We start from the raw sequence: 24,248 nt of genomic DNA, 5'->3' as shown, positions 1-24,248 counted from the left end.
TTATCACATCATCGGCTTAACAGCTTATGCATCCAAGTTGCTGACAAGAATAATATACAAAAGAATGGAAAAGAAAATTGAAGTCGTGTTAAGTGTCAATTGATTTGACTTTAGGAAAGGTAAAAGCACTAGAGGCAGTTCTGATGTCGCTGTTGATAATGGAAGCACAACTGAAGAAAAATCAAAGCACGTTCATAGCATCTGTCAATCTGGAAAATGTGTTCGACAATGTTAACTTGTGAAGATGTACGAAACTGTCAGAAAATTAAGGGTAAGCTGTAAGAACACACAACATTCAAAATGTACAAGAGGGAACAATGAGACTGGAAGACCAAGAACAGAGTGCTCGGATTAAAAAGTGTGGAAGACAGGGACGTAGTCATTTTCCCCTACTGTTCAATCTCTACACCAAAGAAGCAATGACAGAAATAAAGGGAAGGTTCAAGAGTGGAATTAAAATTCAAGATGAAACGATATCAATGATAAGATCCACTGATGACATAGCCATCCTTAGTTAAAGTTAGGAAGAATTACAGGGCACGCTGAATGGAATGAACAGGCTAATGAATACGGAATATGAATTGAGATTAAATGAAAGGAGGAAAACTTAATGAGAAGTAGCAAAAATGAGAACAGCGATGAACTTATCAGGATTGATGAGCACAGAGTAAATGTAGTTAAGAAGTCCTGCTACCTACGCAGCAAAATAACCGCTTACAGAGGGAGTAAGGAGTGCATCAAGGAACAGTACCACAGGTAAAATGGCATTTCTGGCCGAGAGAAGTCTACTAGTATCAAACACGGGCGTTAATGTGAAGAAGGCCGGCCGCGGTAGTCTAGCGGTTCTAGGCGCGCAGTCCGGAACCGCGCGACTGCTACGGTCGCAGGTTCGAATCCTGCCTCGGGCATGGATGTGTGTGATGTCCTTAGGTTAGTTAGGTTTAATTAGTTCTAAGTTCTAGGCGACTGATGACCTCAGAAGTTAAGTCGCATAGTGCTCAGAGCCATTGAACCAATGTGAAGAAGAAATTTGTGGGATTGTACGTTTGGAGCACAACATTTTAAAGTAGTGAGACAACATTTTAAAGTAGTGAGACATGAACTGTGGGAAAACTTGGAAAGAGAACAATGGAAGCATTTGAGTTGTAGTGCTACAAATAACGTTGAAAATTAGGTGGACTGGTAAGGTAATAAATGAGATGATCCCTCCACAGAATTAGCAAGGAAAGGAATATATGGAAAACATTGATAAGAGCAAGGGATAGGATGATCGGACATCTATTAGAACTTCTGTTGTGCTAGAGAGCTAAACAGAGCAAACACTGTAGAGGAAGACACAGATTGAAAAACAGCCAGAAAATAACTGAGCACGTAGGCTGCGGGTGCTACGGTCAGAAGACTCATGAAAAAAAAAAGAGAGATGAACAGCAGCTTGCTACGAATGTAGAGAAATGTAAGTTAATGCGGATCAGTAGCAAAAATATCGTATCAATATTGACGTTGTGGGAGATATACCAGACTCCAACAGATGGGATATGAAATGAAATCTGCTGTACCCTAGTAGAGGAAAAAGTGGTGGGATTCAGTGAGTGGCCTCTGGTAATGCCATAGACGATTTCAAGCAAGACAGAAGGACATACATTTGGCACTCACTCCTGCAGCATGCACTGCAAAGAGTTAAAAGTACACACCATTCCTGCATGTTTGTAAGGGGGAACGTGCAGCACATATTCCAGGGGTTGGCTGGAGGGGAGAAGGAAATGTGGCTGTCTGCGACCATGTCTTGTTGACTGCATTATTTTGTTCTTTGGCTCAAGTGGCTCTCAGCACTGTGGGACTGAACATCTGAGGTCATCAGTCCCCTAGACTTAGAACTACTTGAACCTAACTAACCGAAGGACATCACACACATCCACGCCCGAGGCAAGATTCCAACCTGTGACCGCAGCAGCAGCGCAGTTCTGGACTGAAGTGCCTGGAATATCTCTGCCACAGTGGCAGGCCTGTTGTTTGGTCACGGTGTGTCTGGGGAGCCCCTGTGCTTAGACCATGTTGTTTACTGCACACACAACCATATGCTACTCTCTGGAGCCTGGCATATTTCATGTGGTGTGCCTTTTAAGTTATACCACCACTGTACTGTTTGGGGGTAGCAAAATAAGTTTTGTACTGAAGTTGCTGGCCTATTGCAGACATATACTGAGGAAATGGAAGCCAATTACTGCCGTACTGTCCTATACCGTGTCTGACGCACGCTGTGGCACTGTGACGGTGACACCAGATCTCGATTACCCCGACTGACACATCGCACTTCTGAGTAGCCATTCTGTGCTTGTGGGACAGACCTTTAACGCGATCACCAGTACTGCTCCAAGGCGGTCACCTAAGTCAGCACCTCACGGGATGTTCGTGCAGCAGCTGGCAGTCGCAGCTTTCACAATCAACCTGTGCCCAGGTCTGGCTGTCAGAGCCGCCTCGGCCACTGAATGCACACTGTGAGGCGTCAGTGTGGCACTAGTGTTGCGACAGTAGTATGTTTACTAAGCCTAGAAGGTAGGGCAGGTCAGTATCTGCCACACGGGTACAAGATAAATGCGAAACTGAATACGTTGCTGTAATACGTTGCTGTCCTCCTCGACGTGTCGCAGCATACTAAAATGATTCTGGTGCTGGTGCTCAGCAACATACATAATAAATAGTCTTCAACTTCTCATTATGCAGCATGATGCCAGTTGGAGCTATCATACTGTCAACTGCAGCAGTGTTACCGAACAACTGATGGCTACTTTTAGTGAAGCTGCCCCACATCACAGCACGAGCATTCATCTGGTCGGCTACAAACTGCACCCGTCACTGTGTCCGTTTTGTGCCCACAGCAGTACTCTCACTTGCTAGGTACACTATGAAAGGATCTCTTGTTCAAAGGCTTGAAGCCAAAATTTAGATGAATGGGCTCTACGCATGCTTTATAAGAGAACTAATCAAATGAGGACGGATTTATTCAACACTGAAATTATCCCCTCTATGATTTGTTTACTTAACATACTGCTAACAAAAAGGGCTGAATATGGAGCTTTGATAAACCAGTCATGACAGGACAATGACAGCATTGTGAGCTATAAGGAGAGACAGTCACAAATATTGTACTGTTAGAAACACACACACACACACACACACACACACACACACACACACACACACACACACACACATTATTGGTAAACACAGAACAACGTCTTGCCCTGGGCTCACCTGGCTTCTGCTGGTGGTTCACTGAGCAGCCGACTGACTTCAGTCAGATGCTCAGGGCAGCTACGCATAGCATCTGCCCAGCCCTGCGTAGCCATTACTTTATAGTCGCTGGCCCTTATGAAGTGGACGGCGGCCGCAGTTAGGCTGGGGCACGAGTGCCTCACCGCCAGCACAGCTGCAGCCGCCGCCGTCTCCACCTCCAGCTGCGCCGCCACCCGCTGTTCGCAGGCAGCCTTCAGGGCTGACAGGCCGTATCTGTCTGCTGCAGCCAGCAGCTCCGGGGCCGTGTCTGTCAGCTGGGGTGCCTGCAGGGTGTACATGTAAGACAGCAGCTGCCTGAGGACGGGGCCCCCCACGTCCGCCATTCTGACCTCGCCGCAGCTGGCCTCCAGCGTGTCGTGCTGGAACATGGCCCGGAACACGGGGCTCCTGGCGGCCAGGACCGCGCGGTGCGCCGCCAGCCGCGTCTCTCCCGCCACCAGCGTCACGACCGCGCCGTCGCCCGCGTCTAGCAGGGCGCCCAGGTCCACGGCCGCCGTCCTCTGAACCTCAGCAGCTGCCGACATGGCGGAAGGTCCTGAAACACGGCGCCACCGAGCCCAACTTACACGGCACCCTCGACAATCGTACGACGCACGTGCAGACCTGTACAACAGTTGGTAAATGTTGTCCACCAGTCATCCATTACCAATGTCACAATATCCTGTCTGCGTAAAACTCTTCCAACAGCACAGCTTTCGAGATTTCCCATATTGTTGCAGCACCCTGATTTTGGACAACATGTCTTCAGAAGGGGTGCAGACCTCATTCCCCAACTTCTTTCTACGAAGTAGGGTTGCTCAATCACGATGTCTTTTGAAATGGAAATAGTAATTGTCCCAATCTCTCTAGTTATTTACAGAAAGAATGACTTTACACTTCATATGTGTATTGTTCTGCTTTTTACAGCTATTTCTGCAAGTCTTGTAGAAGCTGCCTCACACAGTGGACAGACAATCTGCTACAAGAGTTGGGGGTGACTTAATGGCAAACACTGCTACGGGGTAGTTGTGGCACCCAGACTGAATCCTCCCACATGTCGGACAGATTCCAACAAGACAACACCGAACCGTGAACTGGTGAACTCTTAGCAATTCGTAGAGAATTGTCTCTTCCAGTTAGCTGAGACGTGCTATCATTTTGTCACTTATGTCAGACAGCCACAATACAGGAAACTGTTCTCTTAACACCAACAGGTTTTCATTTCTATTATTTCTCAATTACAAGTTCTGATTCCACAGATCAAACTGTCACTTATAGTCCACATTTCATGTTTGTAATTTCTACTTTGGGTGTTAACGGTAGTCGTTTAAACTAGGGGGCAAATAATTGGGCATTATTTATTCCAATTACTTTAACACCACAAATTCTTACTTTTCTCCCACTCACATTGAATTGAGTCACTATATCACTGTATATGCTAATACATTAAACTATGCAAAAGGTGTCTCACTACTCACTTATTAACTTCAGGCATGATATCTCAGTATTTCACACTTTCTCACTGATGTATTTCTTACCGACCTGCATTCTGACAGAAAGATTTACACAGATTCTGAGAATCATATTTTGCTAGCAGCCCCGGATAGGTTTGAAACTGTGTTAGGCAAGCAAGAGGCAAATGTGCTAAAACGTATACTGTGACCGCTGACATTCGAGAACAATTAGTCGAAAACTTAACGAGTAGCCCACACATTGTTTTGCAGTTTGATGAATCTACTGATGTTTCAGATCGTGCACAGTTTGTGCAATTTGTGCCGTTTGAAGCAGATTAAAGAATCACAGGAGATAATATTTTGTAACACACTTCCTGCCAGCACTACTGGCTGGTGTTTGTATGACATGCAACTGTGAGATTGGACAAAATGTATCGCCATTTGTACTGAAAGTGGTAAAGCCGTCACTGACAGGAGAAGCGGGTTCGTTGTGAAGTTAAATCAGTAAGGCCAAATGTATCGTGGACACAGTGCTTTCTCCACCAACAGGATCTGGCAGCCACAGTTTTACCTCCTGATCTGAAAGACGTGCTTAAAGAAAGTGATCAAAGCTCTGAAGTCAATTAAAGTGTTGCAAACGACTGTTTAGAACCATCAGAATCTCCTCAGATTTGGTAGCTTCCCAAAGGAGAAGTATTGACGAATTCTGGAACTAGAAGCTGAATTTTAAGACCATTAAAACAAGATTCCAAATCTTTTTATTTGAATTATTTCTGTGATCCTGTTTCACTAGTGAAGTTAGTATTTCTCGCAGATCATTTTAATCACCTACATATTACAGAATCAAGCCTCCAAGGGAGAGAAGAAGGATAAAATCTAAGCAGTCCTGGCAAAAATTCGTTTGTGGTCAACGTCTTTACAGAAGGCAGTGTTTCAGTCTGTCCCTGACTTTCAGAAGGCTGTCAGAAGTGGGCCAGTTGGTGGTGTGAGTTCTCACATTCCTTGCACGAAGCACAGCTTGACTAACTTTGGAGAAAAACTATTAATTTACTTTCCAGTACTGAGCTCTCAAGCTAACAGTGGGCATAGATGGATGCGAAATCCTTTCGCAGCTATGTCAGTACAACTGAGCGATCTGAACACGAAGATGACAAACAGTCTTTGCTTTGGACATCATGCTTACAACAAAATTTAATTCGTAGAAGATTCACGTGTTCTGCATGAAGAGCAAAGACGAATATCCACAGCTGGAGAGCGAAGCTTTAGAATTCTTAGTGCCATTTACTATTTCCTAGTTACACAAATTGGCACTCTTCAATGGTGAACATAAACTAAGACCAGAAATAGGCTTCCACTAGGAAACGAGTTGGTTACTTTATCTCAAAAACAAAACCACAATTTGACAAATTATTTATAAATAAACAGGTACAGCCTTCTCATGAAAATAATTATATTTTTTTCGCAGTTTAGCACCTATAACCCTTGCTTACATTTACCTGGCAAAGCCACACCAGTAACAGGTGTCGCCAATATCAACCTATGACTAAAAGCTGTTAATAACAGTGAAATTGTGGTAAGCGTCAAGGATGATTTTAAATAATATAAAGGAAAGACAGACATTATTCATCAGATTGCTGTTACACTGTTAATTTGCAAAAACAGTTCATTAGCATACATTCACAGAATGTACCACTATTGTTACTGACTGCTCTTGGTGGTACGGCTTACAGTACGCGGGAAAGAAATGATGTAACGGAAAAGGTGGAAGAATAACTAGTGTAATGTTTACATCTGTTATAATCAAATCATCAATTGCTAGAATTCTTCTGTCAGCATTTCAGTTTATTTCATCAGTGAAGTTGGACGAGCATTTTGGTCTGCAAAATGACACTCTATAGAAGAAATACATTGTGGAATCATATGTGAAGACAGGTTCGGTTAAGCAATTGGCGAAATTTTCGAGTCAAGTACCTGGACAGACGACTACCAGCAGACAGAGAGCCTGTATAAAAACAGGCGCACCTACGGCTCTGTGCAAAACGTGAAACGACGGAGAATTCCTTCAGTTGGCACACCCAGAAGTTACCGCAGACACTTGGTGAATAATTGTTCAGAGCCCAAAGAGGTCTACACGTAAACTGTTCCAAAAGGTGCACTTGAGTAGGAGTTCCTGCCAGATATTGAAGAGCTTTAATCTGAAGCCGTGTCATGTGTGGGTTGTGCAACAATTAGTGGAGAATGTTAGTCAAACGTTTACGTTACTGAAGGCGGCTTTTCAGTAACATCGACGAGGGTTTGTTAGACCCTTTCCATTATATCGCGAGTGACTGTAAGCATGGTTTCATCTTTCTGGCCAAGTGAATTCACAGAACACGAGGTACTGGGCAACAGAGAACCCCAATACAGTTTGTCAGCAACCACTCCACGACGGAAACGTCTGCACTTGGCGCTGTGTAACAGGAACGCGCATTACTGGACTGTTTGACACGACCCTCAACAAACTTTTGATACATTCTGTGCTCAGCTCACCGAACATGGAAGACAATACTGCTGCTTATAGCACGATGGGGCAACATGGCACACGTCTAAGGTATCGCTGGAACGAGTCCATGATGTCTTCACTGAGGACCGAACTGTCGGCAAAGATTCATGGCCAACACGTAGGCCGGATCCATGCTGAAAGTATCGTTTGGGTTATTGCTATTCCCATTTCTTGTAACATTCAAATGGCATTCACGTTCAATACCCTAGCAGAAAGTTACTTTTACGTAATTAAAGCTTAAAGATCATTAAATGTCAAGATTATGACCGAAAACACTCCGTTATTGGCTGAAAGTCTAAAGCTCTCCTGACATCACAGACTAGGACGAACACGAAGGTTCCAGTGTGTTACAGGGTGTGTGTTGGCCCAAGTTAAGACGTTTTTACGGACTACTTCCGCTACGTAGTGATGCGAACCGCTATTACAACTTCTAAGTAACAATAGAAAGGAGTTGTGTGGACACTTAAGTGGAAACCTTGCCCAAGTTGATGCGTTTATGTTCCACCCATTTAGAGCGGCGGTATGTGCAACGACCGATATTCTTCTCTCTCCAGTTTGTAGCTTCATTAATATCGCTCGAAACTAAGAAAATGTGTGAGTTTGCCAAACGGGTCGGTATGTAGCAACCAGGTTGTCGACTACAAGTCACGAGCCACGACCCCCGAAGCACAATAGAACTGTTCTCGGCAAACCCCTGAGCTGATTTCCTTCACTGAAGGCACTCGCCAGAGACCGCAGCCAGCACGCGCTCGGTGGGCAACGGACAGACGGCAAAGAGGTCGCAGCTTCGAACCCTGTAACGGTCACGTACTCCTGAAAGTTTTACACCAAACACGAAAATACCGCTAGCACGAACTGATTGCAGTAGTTGCTTGGGTGGTGAGATGTATTATTTACAGCTTAGTTTGAGAAACGGACAACAAAGGCTAAATGCATTTACTTCGCGAACCCAGAACTCAGGTTTTTGGAATTAACTGCTAGTAGTTAAGAAATCACCATACGCCCACAGTACAAAGAGGCGTACGGCGATGAGGTCATACGGAGAGATATGAAGCGTGTACAAGATGCAGGTAACACAAACGTTTGGGGTGTGATGTTTGTGAGTGTAAGGTAACGTCAGTGTCTGAAGCAAACTTACTTCATCTTTCATATAAGATGATGAAACCTCAAACGCTTAAACAGTAAGGATCATAGCTAGACAGTACCAAGATAAAAGCATTCTTTCTAATGAAGTGAAAAGCGTGTGGCCACAATCTGCAAAGTATCTTTTTGTACGTGACGTATGTGTGTGAAGAGAGATTGCAACTGAAGGCACATGTAAACAGCAAGGAGAAAGCAACCACATTCTGTGTCTGATCGGTGTGGTGAAGTTTCCTAATCGTGATTTGGCCGCCATGCGAGAGGCCTGTCGAATCGTTTCACACCTAAGTTAAAATATTCTTTCGGGTTAAATTCGAACCGGCGACCTATGGTATACAACTCGTAAAATTTGATGGTCTACCGGTCTAAGATCTGAGCTACCAACTAACTGAGGTGTAGTCGGAAAAACGACAATTTTCTCTAGGAGTTTAATTTCGTGGAATGACGCTGTTCTTGCTCGCAAAAGTGGTAAAGTTTATCTCTGCGGTATATCGATGTTAACTTTACAGTGCAAAACGTTTTTCATTAAATTAGGGAACTCGTGCGTCAATGTGGTGGCAATTTGCCGGTACAGTGAAAAGTCCATTTTACTCATCTTCTCATTCTCTGGAACACTCGTAAACAACTTTTCAGGAGTTTTTATAGATGTATTTGTACAGTATGGTACTACATCATTTGTAACCCATTTTCCAAACCGGAAACTCCAAAACAAGAGGTCAATTAGCATTACGACAGTAGGACTTTCAGATTGTTCAAATTTTATTTCCATTTCTATAGAACAATGCTGATACTAAAGAGGAAAAGAAGCATGTTAAGCGCGTAAAATGACCATCATTCAATACAAATTCCCGAAAACGTTAAAATACCCCATTACCCGTGTAGGACATTATGCGCGCGAGCACGCACACGCACACTTGAAATGCATACCGTCTCGGCAGTCCAACTTTTATTCGGCGCCCCTGCATTACCGTGTGTTCAGTGATGCTGCACACTCCGCGGGAACTCGATCCAATTCTGTTTTGATTTTTGCGGCAGCCCAACCCTCCTAATGAAAGAAAAAGTTTAACAACAGCACGAAACTTTCTCTCCATTTTCAGTCGCATTCGGTACACTGACCAATTCTGTCAACTGTACGATGTGCACCGTTGAAATTCTTCACGCCACCTTTGGAATAATCACACTTCCGAAAGCGCCACAAAAAGTGTTGCGCTCTCTCGTCGGAGTTTAGCAGACTCGTGAGACGCCCCCCGTACACAGAGGGTGGCCCGCAGGACGAGTCCCTCCCTCCCTCCTCCTGCTGGACTCCAGGGCCTCGCCGACTCTCCTCACGTCGCACACTCAAGCCTTTACGTCGCAATTTATGAATTTCATTTTAGATTCGTCGTCATTAACTGACACGAATTCGACGAATCTTCAGATAGCAGTTCCAGTCAACAAGCCGTCTTCAGTGTTCAGACCTCATGTTTGAAAGTAGGGAAGGACAAACACCTTTCTTGTGAAAAATGATGTACGCTGCTATACTTTACATTACTATTTAATAAATTGTTTTAGTATTTTTTACGGAATGAAGCGAATTATACTATTTATAGGTGTATTCCTACAGCAGAACATGCTTCGCGTAACTTACTGCACGCGAGACTCAGAAGTGAATTTTGTTAGCTTTACCGAGGTGCCACTTCATCTTCAGTTGGTAAGTAAGTAGGTATTCATTCGAATTTATCCGAGTTTCTCACACGATTTTGTTCACTGAGTTATCCAACGGTTCCCTGAAAAGAGTTTGCAGATTTTGTTTTTATTCATCGTTAACACAGAGTATTTGTGATAAAACAATCAATCCAGAATTTATTTTAAACAAGAAATTACGTAATTTTTAATAAAAAAATAAATTCAACTTTTATTAGCCTTATGTTTTCGTATTATGGGACAGGTAGTATTCACGCAGGGAGTGGGCTGGTTCTTTCATTTCCTTTCGAAAGACGAAATCATTTTTCATTAATTGCAAATGTTTGGTATATTTCATTAAAAAATATTGCACTAGTTTTCTGTACAAGATTTTTCAATTCGTTGTGAAGCAACATCGTAATCACAACGATTCAATTCACGTAATCACAATCGACAAGAAAAATCAACAGGGCGACAAACGACAATTTTGTGGCGATCCCGATCAAATCACAGCGCTAGGGGAACAGAAACGACGACGACACACGGTGAGTCCGTTGGAGTCTGAGGCCATCTGCAGAACGTTTCCCAGAGACTGCTGCACTTCACGCCTCATGTCGCTGCTGTCAATCCTACCCATCTACTGTTTGTGAGCCGTGGTGGTCTTGCATCGCCGATATCGATATCCCGTGTGACGGAAGAGTCTCCGGTCGGCGCTGGTCGAGCCAGCTCGCGTTGAAAGCCAGCCGGCGTCCCTAAAGCCGTCGGCACACGGACCGTGCATCCCAACGTTGGGCGTGCCGAGTTTCTGACGTCATAGCGTGGAATAGCACGTTCTGGAGTCTTTCCGAACGTGCAGAGCAGTATCTGGCATGTCAGATATTCTGAGCGTTGACCAATGAGATGTCACAACGCCACCTACGTCTCACGCACGCCGTGTCCATTCATTAGAGAGTTGTGAGGCGCCATATTGGCATTCATTTCAAGCTTATATGTATATATGCCGTTTCTGAGCACCAGCAAATTGAGAATCACTGGAAAACCCGTTGTTGACTGTGTGGTTCGTTGCAATAAAATAATGAGAAACATATTCGTGGCAAAAGAACTGTTGTAACTTGCGTCTTATGAGAGTAGACTATTTGAAGGCAGCGACACACTCAAGATCCACCCAGAACGCATTATTCTTGGTTAAATTTGTTATAATTAAATTTTAATTAGTAACATATCTACGATAAGGTTTTCTGCAAGGGGTAACATACTATCATTGCCTACTATGGATCTGTTGTTGGTCTAGCGCAACGAGCAGCGTCATTGTCTAGTATTGTTTGTTGGTTGGGCCGCGTCTTGACATTTCTAAATTTTATTTCCTAACATTCGCGTTTTTATTAGCTTCTGATATTTTATTATTAGTTTCATGTAAGTATATACTATAATATGTGATGTTATGTAAATATAAGTTCACCTTTTTCTGAGGGGTGACTGTTCAATTGGCTTAATCTACAAGACAGCTTGCGCTACTTGTGTAAAGCTATTTTGCTCCTTTTTCTTTTACGCTTCGTCATTCACATGTTGGAAAGATTCTGCTACCGGGTAGGAACGGTGATTAAGTAAGACCGACCTTGCGGTTGTACTAAAATGTGGGAATGTTTATCTTATGCGGAGAAGGATCCCAAATTTGTACCGCACTGTTTGTAATGCAACTTTCGTAAGCCTGTGTCCTTATTGATTGGACACGGTACTTCCCTTTTCGTGGACCATGGAGGAAACGTGCGTTTTAATAGAGCTAACGTGGGAATTTTACGCGCGCCCACTGAGTAAACAGTGTGATTTACGAACTAGAAACATCCCTCGACTTCCGCTGGAGTGCGTTGCGTTCGCGTACACCACGTTGGGGCCCACGTACCGTGTGCACAAGTCGCATCGTTCCTGAGCGTTCAGCAGCGCGTTGAACTCGGCACGCTCAACGTTCACGTTCGACAGCACGCTCCGTGTGCGGACGGATTAACCGTGGTGCACGGACCTCGCCGCGCTCGTCTTTTGTCGCGCCGGATGTACGGTGGCGACCAGTGGGCGCCTCGGCGTGCGGATTTTTTGTGGATTCGTCGTCTCACGCCGAACAGCTTCCCAGCTCGTAACCTGCAAGCTCCAAGTTATTCTGTCTTTAACTGGGACGGTTGTTGAAACTTACTGTGGCATGGGTAGCTGCCGGAGATGGTTCTCAACTTGGTTCCACAGTGGCTGTTTTAAGGAGGCTGATGTTCCTCATTTCGCTTCTCATCGTCTGTGGAGTGTGTCTTCAGTGGTTGTCATGCAAGTTTTAATCTGTTTTAGGACAAATGGTTCAAATGGCTCTGAGCACTATGGGACTTAACATCTGAGTTCATCAGTCCCCTAGAACAGAACTACTTTAACCTAACTAACATAAGGACATCACACACATCCATGCCCGAGGCAGGATTCGAACCTGCGACCGTAGCGGTTCCACACTGAAGCGCCTAGAACCGCTCGGCCACCCTGGCCGGCTGTTTAGGGACATACTGGCCACTTGGGGACTGGATGCCGTTGTGTAGGCGCCCGGCAGCCGTACATTTAATAGTTTAATCATTAGTCACAGCAGGATTTGCTATGTTTACTTGATGTTGAAAGTGCCACAAGGCAAGGTTTCCAGCTAATTTAGTGGGAGACGGGTCCTTTAGAGTATTGCTCCACAAGAACTTGGGGGCACGCTTACTACATATTCGAGTGTGGCTGTGATTTGACCTTGTTTTCGTTGCAGTCTATTTGTGCTGCAGGCCATTTGTTAAGTCTGCTCGCTTCGTGGCGTCGGTGGGGTTATATATATATATATATATATATATCGCCTGCTAGTGGGCCCTTGCAGAAGCCGTGGGGAGTGAAGGCTCGGACTGCCTGCCTGCCGCAGCGCTATTGCTTCCAAATACTGCTGTGGGCCTTAACGCAGTTCTCTAAAGTTGAGTGAGGCCACTTTGTCAATATTAGCGTTTCTGTAAGTCATCTTACAAGTTATTACTAGCCATTCTCATTCAACACTTGTGTTAATCATTTGCGTATGTGCAACTCATTGTTCCTGTGTGCCAGTTTGCAACCTTGGTTGGCCCACTTTGCATTTTTACTAAAAGCATGTTCACTGTGGACCTTTATGTGGCAAGCTCAGTTTTACTAAGCTTTAAGATCTTTGTTTCTATTAATGAAGTTGTGGTATCATGTGGCTGTGTAACTTTGGGCTGGAAGTGTTTAGCGTTACACACACACAGAGAGAGAGAGAGAGAGAGAGAGAGAGAGAGAGAGAGAGAGAGAGAGACAGAGACACACAGAGATAGAGAGAGACAGAGATAGAGAGAGACAGAGAGAGACAGAGAGAGATAGAGAGATAGAGAGAGAGAGACAGACCTGTCTCTGCTGGACGCAACTAAAAACACGAGTCATGAGGCAGGGCAGGGCAGGGAATCGAATCCGGGCCTGTAGGGCGGTAATCCGTCACGCTCACCACTTTTTTTCGTTTCTTTATTTTTGTTCGGCGGTGTTTTATTTTACGTTATTACAGAGAGCCACCGCCTTTCTGACCGAAAACGCTGAGCTACCGTGCCGGCGACAAGTGTTTTCAGTTGTACATGTTAATGAGTGAACTGATTCGAAAACACAAAGCACTGACGCAGTGCTAATGCCCTGCGTCACTTCTGCCTCTGCAGAAGCACAAATATCAGTCGTATGTCGGTTGGCCACGTTGTGGTCGATTAGCGGAGCTTGTTCCTTCAAGGACACCAGCCCCTGCACAACGGAATATACCACAAGCACAACCCATCGAGTGCAAAGTTTCTTTGTTTGTATGGTGGCTTGACAATCAAAACACACACCTGTATTTACATGCTGTCTGCTTTCACAGCATTGCAGTGCATATTCATAAGTAGGGCCCGGATTTTAATGGCAAGTCCTATTTTTTCTGAACTATAGGGTGAATTTTAGAACAATTTATACACAAATCTAGGCATTTTAGTGTCGAAAAATTTATTTTGATGGTGCACATAAAGTCATATTTCAACAAATTTGCGGCTAACTTTTAATATACTAGGTCATATTTACGTCACCTTTGGCCAAAAATGCCTATACCGTTTTTCTCGTATCTTGCTCCCGAGACTATATTTAACGTGCTATTATGAAAGCTAAACAGACAAATCAGTACACAGCTTTATTTCTCAGGACTGTAGCAGAAAATCTGTCTACCACAACAGTCGTTTCCCGAACATAAAACATTGTTGCGCAGAGTCGACAACACGCTCTCAGAGCCAACAAAGGCGGCCTCTGCCGTAATTATCATCGCAGTCGCACAGGTGTTCCCAGTAACCAGTTTGCATTGCGGCCTTCGCCTTGTTCAACATGCCTAAAGCAAAGTGCTCCGACAGTGAAGTTGTGAGGATGTGTTCGAGAATTTGGAGAGAAGTTATTTAGTACTGATGGGAAAATATTATTTTGTAAACTGCGTGAGGTTAAAGTTAGTGCAGAAAAGTGCTTTAATGTGCAACAACACCGTAACACTGCAGTCCAGCAGCACGGCGCGTTTCGCGGCGAATTTATTTTTCAAGACTACCCAGCGTGTATACGGGGACAAGGAAAAAAAATTCCCGGGTTTCTCCCGGATATCCCGTTTAAAAAATGCTTTTTCCCGGGCGGAAATACACTTTTTCTGTGCTAAGTGACAATAGGTTTTCCGTAGATTTTCCCTCGGAACTGCAAAACTTATCAATCCTTTGAATGGTTAACGTTTTATACAATCGCGCAGAACTTCCCGGAAAAAAAAAGAAAAGACGGGGCAGAGAATTTTTGGAGGCTTTTAATAAAAAAAAGGAGAGAAGTTTTGGAGAGACCTTTGATTTGGAGCAACATATACGCTGCATATTTTCGTATTACGAAAGTATAAATTCGAATTGCGCCAAACAGCGCGTTAGTTTCCGGAGCGTTGAAACCGAGGTTGCGATGTCCTTTTGTAAGCGAGTCATGTCTCAAGCCACGAGATCTCGCCAGCCGATGGCAGCCGCTATTCAGAGCATAGGACACGTGTTATAGTCAGCCAATAGCAAGGTCACTGGTTAGATAGCGCGAACACGCAAGAGGAAAAGCTAACGGTTTACATTAATGTACACAGTTCCGTATATCTACAAGAAAAACTAAGTTTTCACATATAATGTTAGTCTCTAAGATTAACACGCTACAACAGAAGCTAGGCTTTCACATGTAATATTGATTTTTTTTAGTGTGTTATACTTTAAGATACATCACACAAATGTGCCAGTAAATTTAAAATTCTGACATAAATGTCTCGGCTCGAAATTCCTGTAAGTGCCTGGTCCTCAAACTGTTCAGTTTCGAACGCTCTGTGATTTAGATATCCATCCCACTTTCTCACACGTAACATAATTCATCTTGCGTAAAAAGAAATTTACTTTGAGAGTAACAGTTTTCTAACCACCGTTCGCAATACTATCCGGAGACTGTTAGAAACAGGTTCGATTTACCAGTTGCCAGAGAGCGCCAGGAAAACAGGCATTATTGTGCGTGTGCAACTGCAATGGTGTAGGAAGCCCGCATGTTCGTGTGTATAAAGCACTAAAAGAGCTTACATTACACCATAAAAGAAACAGGGCATCAGGGGGTACTCCAAAGAGCATCGGAATTTCGTAAACCATACTAAAATGCATAATTCGGCTAGAGTGCAAACTGGTTTTTTCCAGATTCACAAAGAAGTAGGTCCCATCTGATATTAAGCTTTTCAGTGTGGTTTTTAGGATGTAAATTTTCTTGGAGTACCAGTACTCTGCCATCTCATTTTTGGTTCTTTATTACGGCATAATGCCATATATGGCAGAAGAAGATAACGTGCACTTGAAATTCAGCGAACAGTTGGAACTAGGCAATACTGTAGAATGAAACACTTCGTTTCAAATAAAATGGCTGCCTCAGCGGAAAGGTTAATACGGGCAAACTTCTTTAGCAAACTTGCGAAATTAACTTCACTGTTCTGCAAGGCGATTAACGCTTGACTGCTACAAACTTGGAAATAAAATCAGAAAACTGAATTTAATAATATATTTTTGCCCTCACATAATTATGTGAATGTATTTTAATTCACTTGATAGCTCCCGGCCACAGAAATCCGTTTTGTTTTCATTTGACGTGGGAGCTGTACACGAAGAGAAGCAGCGAAATCACTTAACGTAAACACGCGTCACGTGGAGACTAACCCCCTCCCCTCGACAACTCAAGACAACTCTGTGCAAGCGTGAATCTGGCAGCTGCGGCGCGGGAGAAAAATGTTTCTCGTTTGCATCTGGCTGCTTGCTGCTACTGCCGGTACAGCTAACAGCCAAACTTCATGTAGCGGGAGAAGGTACTGCGTCATACGAGAGTCAAATGCGCATGCGCATTAGCCTGCCGGCAACTGGTCAAACGAACCTAACGTGAACAGTCGTGACGTCATGCTCATAGCAAGCAGTTTATTGTTACGAAGAAGTACAGGCTGCCCCCTGCGGCCTTCGACATGTTTCTGCTATTTGCAGACGCTTGTGCGTGCACGCTGTTTTGTTGTAAATTGCACACTTCCTTTGCCACTAAAGTTTTATTTTTTTCCCCTCGTTTATATTTTCTTACTGCAGTATCATTCTCCAGTAGCAGGATACAACAACATTCTTTGCTAGAGAATCAATTCTGCAGTGAAAATTACAAAAATTTAACTGAAAGCTAAAACAATGAAAAATTCCCGGAATTCCGAAAGGTTCCCGGGTTTTCCCGGTTTTCTCCCGGATGAAAAAATTCCCGGGTTTTTCCCGCATTTCCCGGTTGTCCCGGGTCGTATACACCCTGCTACCACATTACTGAGAAGCGACAGTAAAATTCAACATCTCGCAATACTTTATCGTACAAAAAAAAATCGTGGGGAGGAGGGGGGTGGGGGGGGGTGGGGTGGTGGTAGGAAACATTGTTATTTCCTAGCAGTATTACAGCCTTACGTCAACTGCTGTTTTAGAACGAAATGTAGAGAGACGAATTTCTATTTCGTTACCATTTTATTGAAACGTTAAAGATAAAAACACCGCCGCAAGCCGGTCCCAAGCCCGGGCCCATCTAAAAACAAGAGGATGGGGAAGTGTGGAGGGGGAGGAGTAACAACCTCGTAAAAAAAACCAGGGTCCGTCCGGCTCCAGATGGTAGCACCCTGTCATAGGGCCCCTGCCTAGGGTTACTAGGTGAAACCCAGCCAACGGTCTCAATGGCGGAAGAGGAACAATTTCCCAACGGCAGAGAGAGCGGAAGAGCTAACTCCAGGGCTTACTACCTTGGTTTTAATTTCGGATTCGGGGCAACCCGATCCCCCAATTTATTATCCAACAATTACTGCAAAGCATGATGGGAACGTCGTCAAAGATAGACACTACTCCAAGAGGTAGACCGAATGGCAAATCCTCCGTTGTTCGTAGAAACAATGCAAAGGGGTCAAATGATTTTGGAGGACCCCAACCAACATGTATGCAGCCCTCAACACTGAAATTTAAGAAAGCAACTATGTTTGCAACCCTAAATGTAAACTCTCTAATTAAAGTAGGAAAATTGAAATTATTGATTGAAAAGCTGAACCAGAAAGAAATTTTAATATGTGCATTGCAAGAAACAAGGTTTTTAGATGAAACTGCTTTAGATTTTGAAAATTATCGTTTATTTAAAGGAAAACCAGGTAAAATCTTAATGAAACAAATGCCATACCTGGGAACAGCATTTCTGGTACATCACTCAATTTTAGATTCAGTTACTAACTTCTACTCGAGTTCTGAGAGACTATCCATTCTTGAGATTAAATGTAAAAACAAAGGATACTCTATAATCAACTGCCATGCACCCATAAACCAGGACAACAAAAATAACCCGGAGAAAGTTGACGAATTTTGGGAGATACTTGAAATGGAACTGGATAGGTGCTCAAAGAAGAACATCAAAATGTTAGTAGGCGATTTTAACGCACAAATAGGAAGGGAGAAAAAATACCATGGAACAGTAGGCCTCTTCCCAGGTCACAAAAGAACTTCAAAAAATGGAGAAAGGCTTATAGAGGTATGTAGGCATTTCAACTTGAAAATAATGACAACACATTTCAAAAAGCTGAGCCGAAAAACTAAAACATGGAGATCACCAAATCCACTTCTCGGAGAATTCCAAATTGACCATTTGGCTATCTCACTTCATTGTCAAGAAGAAATTCAAAACACTAAAGTGCTGAAAAGCCTTGATGTTGATTCAGACCACTATTTGACTACGATTAAATTCAGACCACTCCCATTTCGAAAAGAGAAAAAAACCTTTTACAAAATTCCAAAATATAACACAAACTTTAAAAAATGAAGAAATTAAACAACGGTTTCAAAGAGCATTGCACAAAGATAGCGATGGCATATCCACAATAAATAAGGAAGCGGGATGGGAGGAGATCAAAAACGAAATAGTTGAAATAGCAAAAGAAAATTGTCTCGTGAAAAGAGTAAGAAGACATCCATGGTGGGACAATGAATGTGATGAGAACCTGGAGAAGAGACAGAAATTGTGGCAAAAATGGAACTCCACAAAAGATCCTCAAGATCTTGACAATTTTAAAATCCAGAGAAGAGAAACAGCTAAGCTTTTCCGTAATAAAAAAAAGAAGACAATTTCAGGATAACCTAGAACAGATTGAGGAAGACTTTAAAAGAAATAATTCTAGAGATTTCTACAAAACTTTTAGAAAACAGCTAACCAAATACCAATCCCCAAATTTATGTTTTAAAGATGAAGAGAACAAGCTAGGTTTGACAAACAAGACTAATTGTGAAATATTAGCAAAATATTTCGAGAATCTACTAAATTGTGAACCCCCCCAAAGATAAAATGAGTTTTGAAAACCACCGAAATACTAATACCGAGTCAAAACCTCCAGACGCTGAAGAAATAAAACATATAATACACAGTCTAAAAAACAATAAAGCCCGAGGTGAAGACTCCATAGTACCAGAAATCCTAAAAATAATGGATACCAACCTCCCACAAGTTTTGGAACATATGTTTAAGAAGATCTGGGACGAAGAAAGAATTCCTGAAGACTGGCAGTGTGCCCTGATACACCCACTACACAAAAAGGGGGATAAGATGAATGTTAATAATTATAGAGGGATCTCGCTACTACCAGTAGGATACAAAATTTTGTCAAGGAAATTACTTCAAATCGTGGAGCCAGTTCTGGATAAAAAAAATAGGTGAATATCAAGCAGGTTTTAGACAAGGTAGATCCTGTGTTGAACAAATATTTAACCTGAAAACACTAATTCGTTACAGAATCTCAAGAGGCCAGAGATTTGCAATAGTATTTGTAGATTTCAAAAAAGCATACGACTCGGTAGATAGAGAAACATTACTGAAAGTATTGGAAGAATTTGGGGTCGATAAGAAAACAATTCAAATTATCAAACAGACACTAACAAACAGTAAGGCCAAAGTTAAATTTATGGGTGAAATTTCAAGGAAGTTCGAAATTAAAACAGGTGTTAGACAAGGTGATGGTTTATCCCCAATCCTCTTCAACTGCGTACTGGAAAAGATATTGAGAATATGGAAAGAAGAACTCAAAGGCACCAAGAATGACATCAGAATTGGAACAAAAAAAGAAAAAAATAGAAGTGGACTGTTTAGCTTTTGCAGACGATCTGGCAATAATTACAGAAAACGAAGAAATAGCTCAGAATTACTTGGAGAAACTACAAGAAGTTTTGGCCAGAGCTGGACTGCAGATTTCATTTGAAAAAACCGTGTATATGTCTAATCATAGAAATAACAAGAAAAATCTTATTACTAAATACGGCAATATTAAGAGAGTAGAAAAATTTAAGTATTTAGGTGAAATAATTCAAGTGAATGGTTTAGACAAGAGTGCAAACCAGGCGAGAGCAAGGAAAATGGAATTTGCTTTTCAAAAAACCAAAGACATATATAACAAAAAAAACATTTCGATTCAAGCTAAATTAAGACAGTATAAAACTGTCATTAGACCAGAATGCCTGTATGCATCGGAGTGCCTAACTCTTAACAAAAAGGGGGAAATAGAAAACATGGAAAGGAAAGAAAGGAAAATTTTGAGAAAAATATTAGGACCGAGAAAGATTGGAGAAGAGTACAAGCTAAAGAGTAATAAGGAAATATACAAAACTATTGAGAAAGTGAGTGATGCAATGCGTAAACGCAGACTAACGTTTTATGGTCACCTGTCGAGGATGGATGGAATCAGACAAACAAGAAAAGTGTTTGAACATAGTAACAGGAACGAAAAAACCAACAATAAATGGATACAGATGGTGAAAAAGGATTTGGCCTATTTTAATGTCACCCGTGAGTCAATCAGGGACAGGAAAAAGTTTAGACAAATAGTGAACGAAATTAAGTGTTTTCCAGAAGAAACGAAACTAAAGAATAATAACAGGAAATGGTCGGAAGAGCGGAGGAGGAACCATTCGAAAATGATGAGGAAATATTGGGAAGAGAGAAAAAAGATCAAAAAGCCGGGCAAGTGAATTGTTGAACGTGGTCCAAAGATGGCCGAAATCGAAAGAAGAAGAAAAACACAGAATGTCAGAGAATATTACTTGTCCTGCTTTCCGCTACAGGATGGACGCCAGGTACCATTTGTTTTCGAGTAATGCTGATTCGGAGTTGAAGCCTGCCAGTGAGCTTGTGTGGGCGGATTTCGTCCTCTCCGTAGAGCAAAAGAGCAGCGAGTAAGTGTAAACATCGACACATTGCACACTCGTGGAGATTTACATCGGAGCACACACAAGTCTACGAGGCTAATTTGCCTAGGAAATCAATCACGGAAACGTCACACCGTGCGTGTGCCAAGTCCCCCGGCTGTGGCCGAGTCTCCACACTGCCAGCGTAACGCGAGAATCGATGAAACTGCCCAACACTTTGCAAGCTGAAAGGCGGTAGGGGAACTCGACCTAACTCCAGATTTTCTCCTCAAAACAGTACTGTATTATCGCAGCGAAAAAGCTGGGAAAATTATTGAGACGTTTATTTCTCTGCTCCTGCATCATGAATATTTTCTTCAGTCTTTTGCCAGGAATGTATTGCAATGTAGTCATCTCAAATTTTTCGTCGTGTTCAAAGTTTTGAAGCACATTAATTGAACACTAAGCGCATCAAGCCACCATCGCACACAATACACACATGTAGACTAGGGAGGCAACCTGCACCCACCCGCTGGTGTGGGTGTGTGTGACCGCTCTGTAGTTCCTAACCCGACCATCGTGCTACTTTTTATCCCTTTTAAAGAAAGTACGTTTCATTTCAAGGCGAGGCTACGCACTAAACTTTATTTGTCTTCAAAACGAATTTAATCAGTGTGTATACATGGACAAGGAAAAAAATTCCCGGATTTCCCGGTTAAAAATAAACTTTCTCCCAGGTGACAGTATATTTTCCCTTATCAATCGTTTGAATGGTTATAGTTTTATACATGGGCATACAATTTCCAGGCACTTTAGAAATCGAAACTCATGGAAAACGACACGATTTGGAAACATCTTTGATGTGCAGCAACATGTACGCTGCTTATTTTCGTATTACGACAGCACACATTGGAATTCCACCAAACACCGCATGTTACTTTCCGAATCATTGAAATCGAGATTGCGATGCGCTATTGAAAGCCAGTCATAGCTCATGTCACGTGATCTCGCCAGCCGATGACAGCAGATATTCAGACCATAGGACGGGTGATGTAGTCAGCCAACAGCAACACCACAGTTAAGTAGCACGAACACAGACAGGGAAAGTTAACAGTTTAATATACATAGTGTTGCTACAAGAAAAGAAAAGCTTTCACATATAATATTGGTCTCAAGCTGCAAGAGAGGCTAAGCTTTCGCACATACTGTTGATCTTTTTTGCGCGTGTTAGACTTTACGATGTATCACACAAATGTGCCAGTAATATTTTTAATAATGACATAAATGTCCGATCCTCAAGGTTCGAAATTCTTCTGTCTGGCTCGTCATCAAAGAGTTGATTTTTAAATCAGAGTCAAATGCTCCGTGATTTGATAAATTCATGGTACATTCCTGCACAAAGCTCAAATTACGTAAAAGGATATTTACTTTGAAAGTAACGCTTTTCAAACCACCATTCGCAATATTTTCCCGCGACCTGTTAGAAATAGGTTCGTTTCAGCAGCTGACAGAGAGCGCAGATAACAGGCGATACCGCGCTTGCCTAGCTACCATGACGTAGGAAGCCCCTGTATGTACGTACGTGTAAAACACTGAAGGATCATACATTATGTCATCAAAGAAACAAGACATCAGAGGATACTCCAAGAGCATCGGAATTTCGTGAACCATATTAAAATGTGCACATTTAAAGTGCATACTTAAAGGGCACATTCGTGTGTCCAGATTCCCAATGAAATAGACCTCGACCTGATTTAAGCTTTTCAGTGTGGTTTTCGGAGTGTAAATTTTCTTGGAGCACCAGTACTGTATTGTATCATGCTTGGGTCTTTATTATGGCATAATGGCATCCGTGCTAGAAAATGAAAACGTGCACTTGAAATGCAGCGAACAGTTGAAACGAGCCAGTAGTGTGGAATTAAACATTTCGTTTCAAATACATTGACTGCCTCTGCGGGAAAACTTAACAAAAGCCCAATTTCTTTAGCAAACAGACAAAAATAACTTCATTGTTCCGCAAGGCGATTAATGCTTGACTGTCAGAAAGGTGGAGATAAAATAAAATCTGAAACTAATGACATATTTCGGCCTCCCGTAATTATGTGAATGTGTTTTAATTCACTTGACAGCTCCCGGTCACAGATATCCGTTTTGTTTTCATCTGACGTGAGAGTAAACGAAGGGGAAACAGCAGAACCACTGAATGTAAACACGGGTCACGTGGAGACTACCCACTGTAGCTCAGACCGCTCTGCGCATCAGCCCCGGATCTACGATACTTGCGAACCGGGTCAATATTTCAAAAAAATCGAATTTTCAAAATATGTTCATCTTGTAGCGCACATCTTTCTGAAAAGTCTGAAACATAAAACATATGTATTCGAGGAAATGTAAGACATATTATTTGGTCATAAGTATGCCAAAGTGCAGTGCTGCGCCTCTTCAGAAAGCCTTTTTCTACCGGGCGTCCAAACTACCCCGAAGAGTGGAAATTTAAATGTCCTCTGGTGCCTCTTCTGCTCCCAGTCGGCCGGTTTGACAGCCTGCCCCTCCTTAAAAAAAAAATCTCACGATTAATAGCGGATGGGCTTGTTTGTAATCGATAGAACACGGACTCTTCAGAAAATCTGAACTCTTTATTGCCTAATAGCTTATAATTTTGTTTTGTATGACAAAATTAAATATAGGATATGTAATGCCAATACTGACAAGAGATAAGCAAGAAATTACACATTTCTTCAAACCTTAGCTCCTAGAATTTTCTCTCTAATCTTTCTACAGCTTTACATGGCGTGCTTTCCTTTCTGCGAAATAGTCTATTACCTCAAAGTTCGTCAAACGTTTTGCTACATGAAAAATCGAAATGTCGTTATCCAATACTAAAAAAGTTGTTAATACAAACAATACCCAAGGCTGGTGTGGTTTCTCGATCTGATTACATCTAGTTTGTCACTGTCTGCTGGATAAAACAAAATAAGCCTTTCTAATATGGTAGCAATTTTGCAATGCACCAAGTATAGGAGACACTTTTGGAACAAATGGCCATTTTTATAACACGACAGAATATAATCCAATAAGTAACAATATCAAATGCCTATTAGGCCTACTACAAGCAAAAAGCCTTATATTAGGAAATAGTTTCACATTTCATTCATACGCACCAGCTTCTCAAGCATGAGATCGAAAAGTAGTATTACGAAATTTTTATATAAATTTGGAATCGTCTTATACTTCCATAATTTGTGTGGTGTCCCCGTATCTTCTCCTTCCTCGTTCTAAAAAACAATCTTGTCATCACCAATTCTGTAGCTATTCCTGCCACTGTCAAAATTTGTTCGCCGATTAACTTCACCAACCCTGCCAGAATCACAGGTTTATTTATCCAGCGATTATTTTCCGGTTAGACGTTATTACGTTTCGAACAAC

General features: G+C 42.4%; 1 protein-coding gene across 2 annotated transcripts in view; it reads right to left on the bottom strand.

Annotated features, from left to right (window-relative positions):
• The window catches only part of LOC126226586 (poly [ADP-ribose] polymerase tankyrase-1-like), an 83,933-nt gene that overhangs the window by 34,174 nt on the left and 25,511 nt on the right, over window positions 1-24,248 (bottom strand). The window contains exon 2 of one of the 2 annotated variants that reach the window (XM_049942227.1): window positions 3,253-3,829. In XM_049942227.1, the coding sequence (XP_049798184.1) occupies window positions 3,253-3,818 (566 nt within the window). In that variant the 5' untranslated portion in view covers window positions 3,819-3,829. Of the gene's footprint in view, window positions 1-3,252; window positions 3,831-24,248 lie in introns of those variants that run through there. The other variant, XM_049942228.1, reaches the window with a different exon arrangement.

The sequence above is a fragment of the Schistocerca nitens genome, unplaced genomic scaffold, assembly GCF_023898315.1.
Source record: "Schistocerca nitens isolate TAMUIC-IGC-003100 unplaced genomic scaffold, iqSchNite1.1 HiC_scaffold_327, whole genome shotgun sequence".
Classification (NCBI taxonomy): Eukaryota; Metazoa; Arthropoda; class Insecta; order Orthoptera; family Acrididae; genus Schistocerca; species Schistocerca nitens.
Note: the sequence above shows the minus strand (reverse complement) of the source record. Positions and strands in the feature narration are given on the sequence as shown.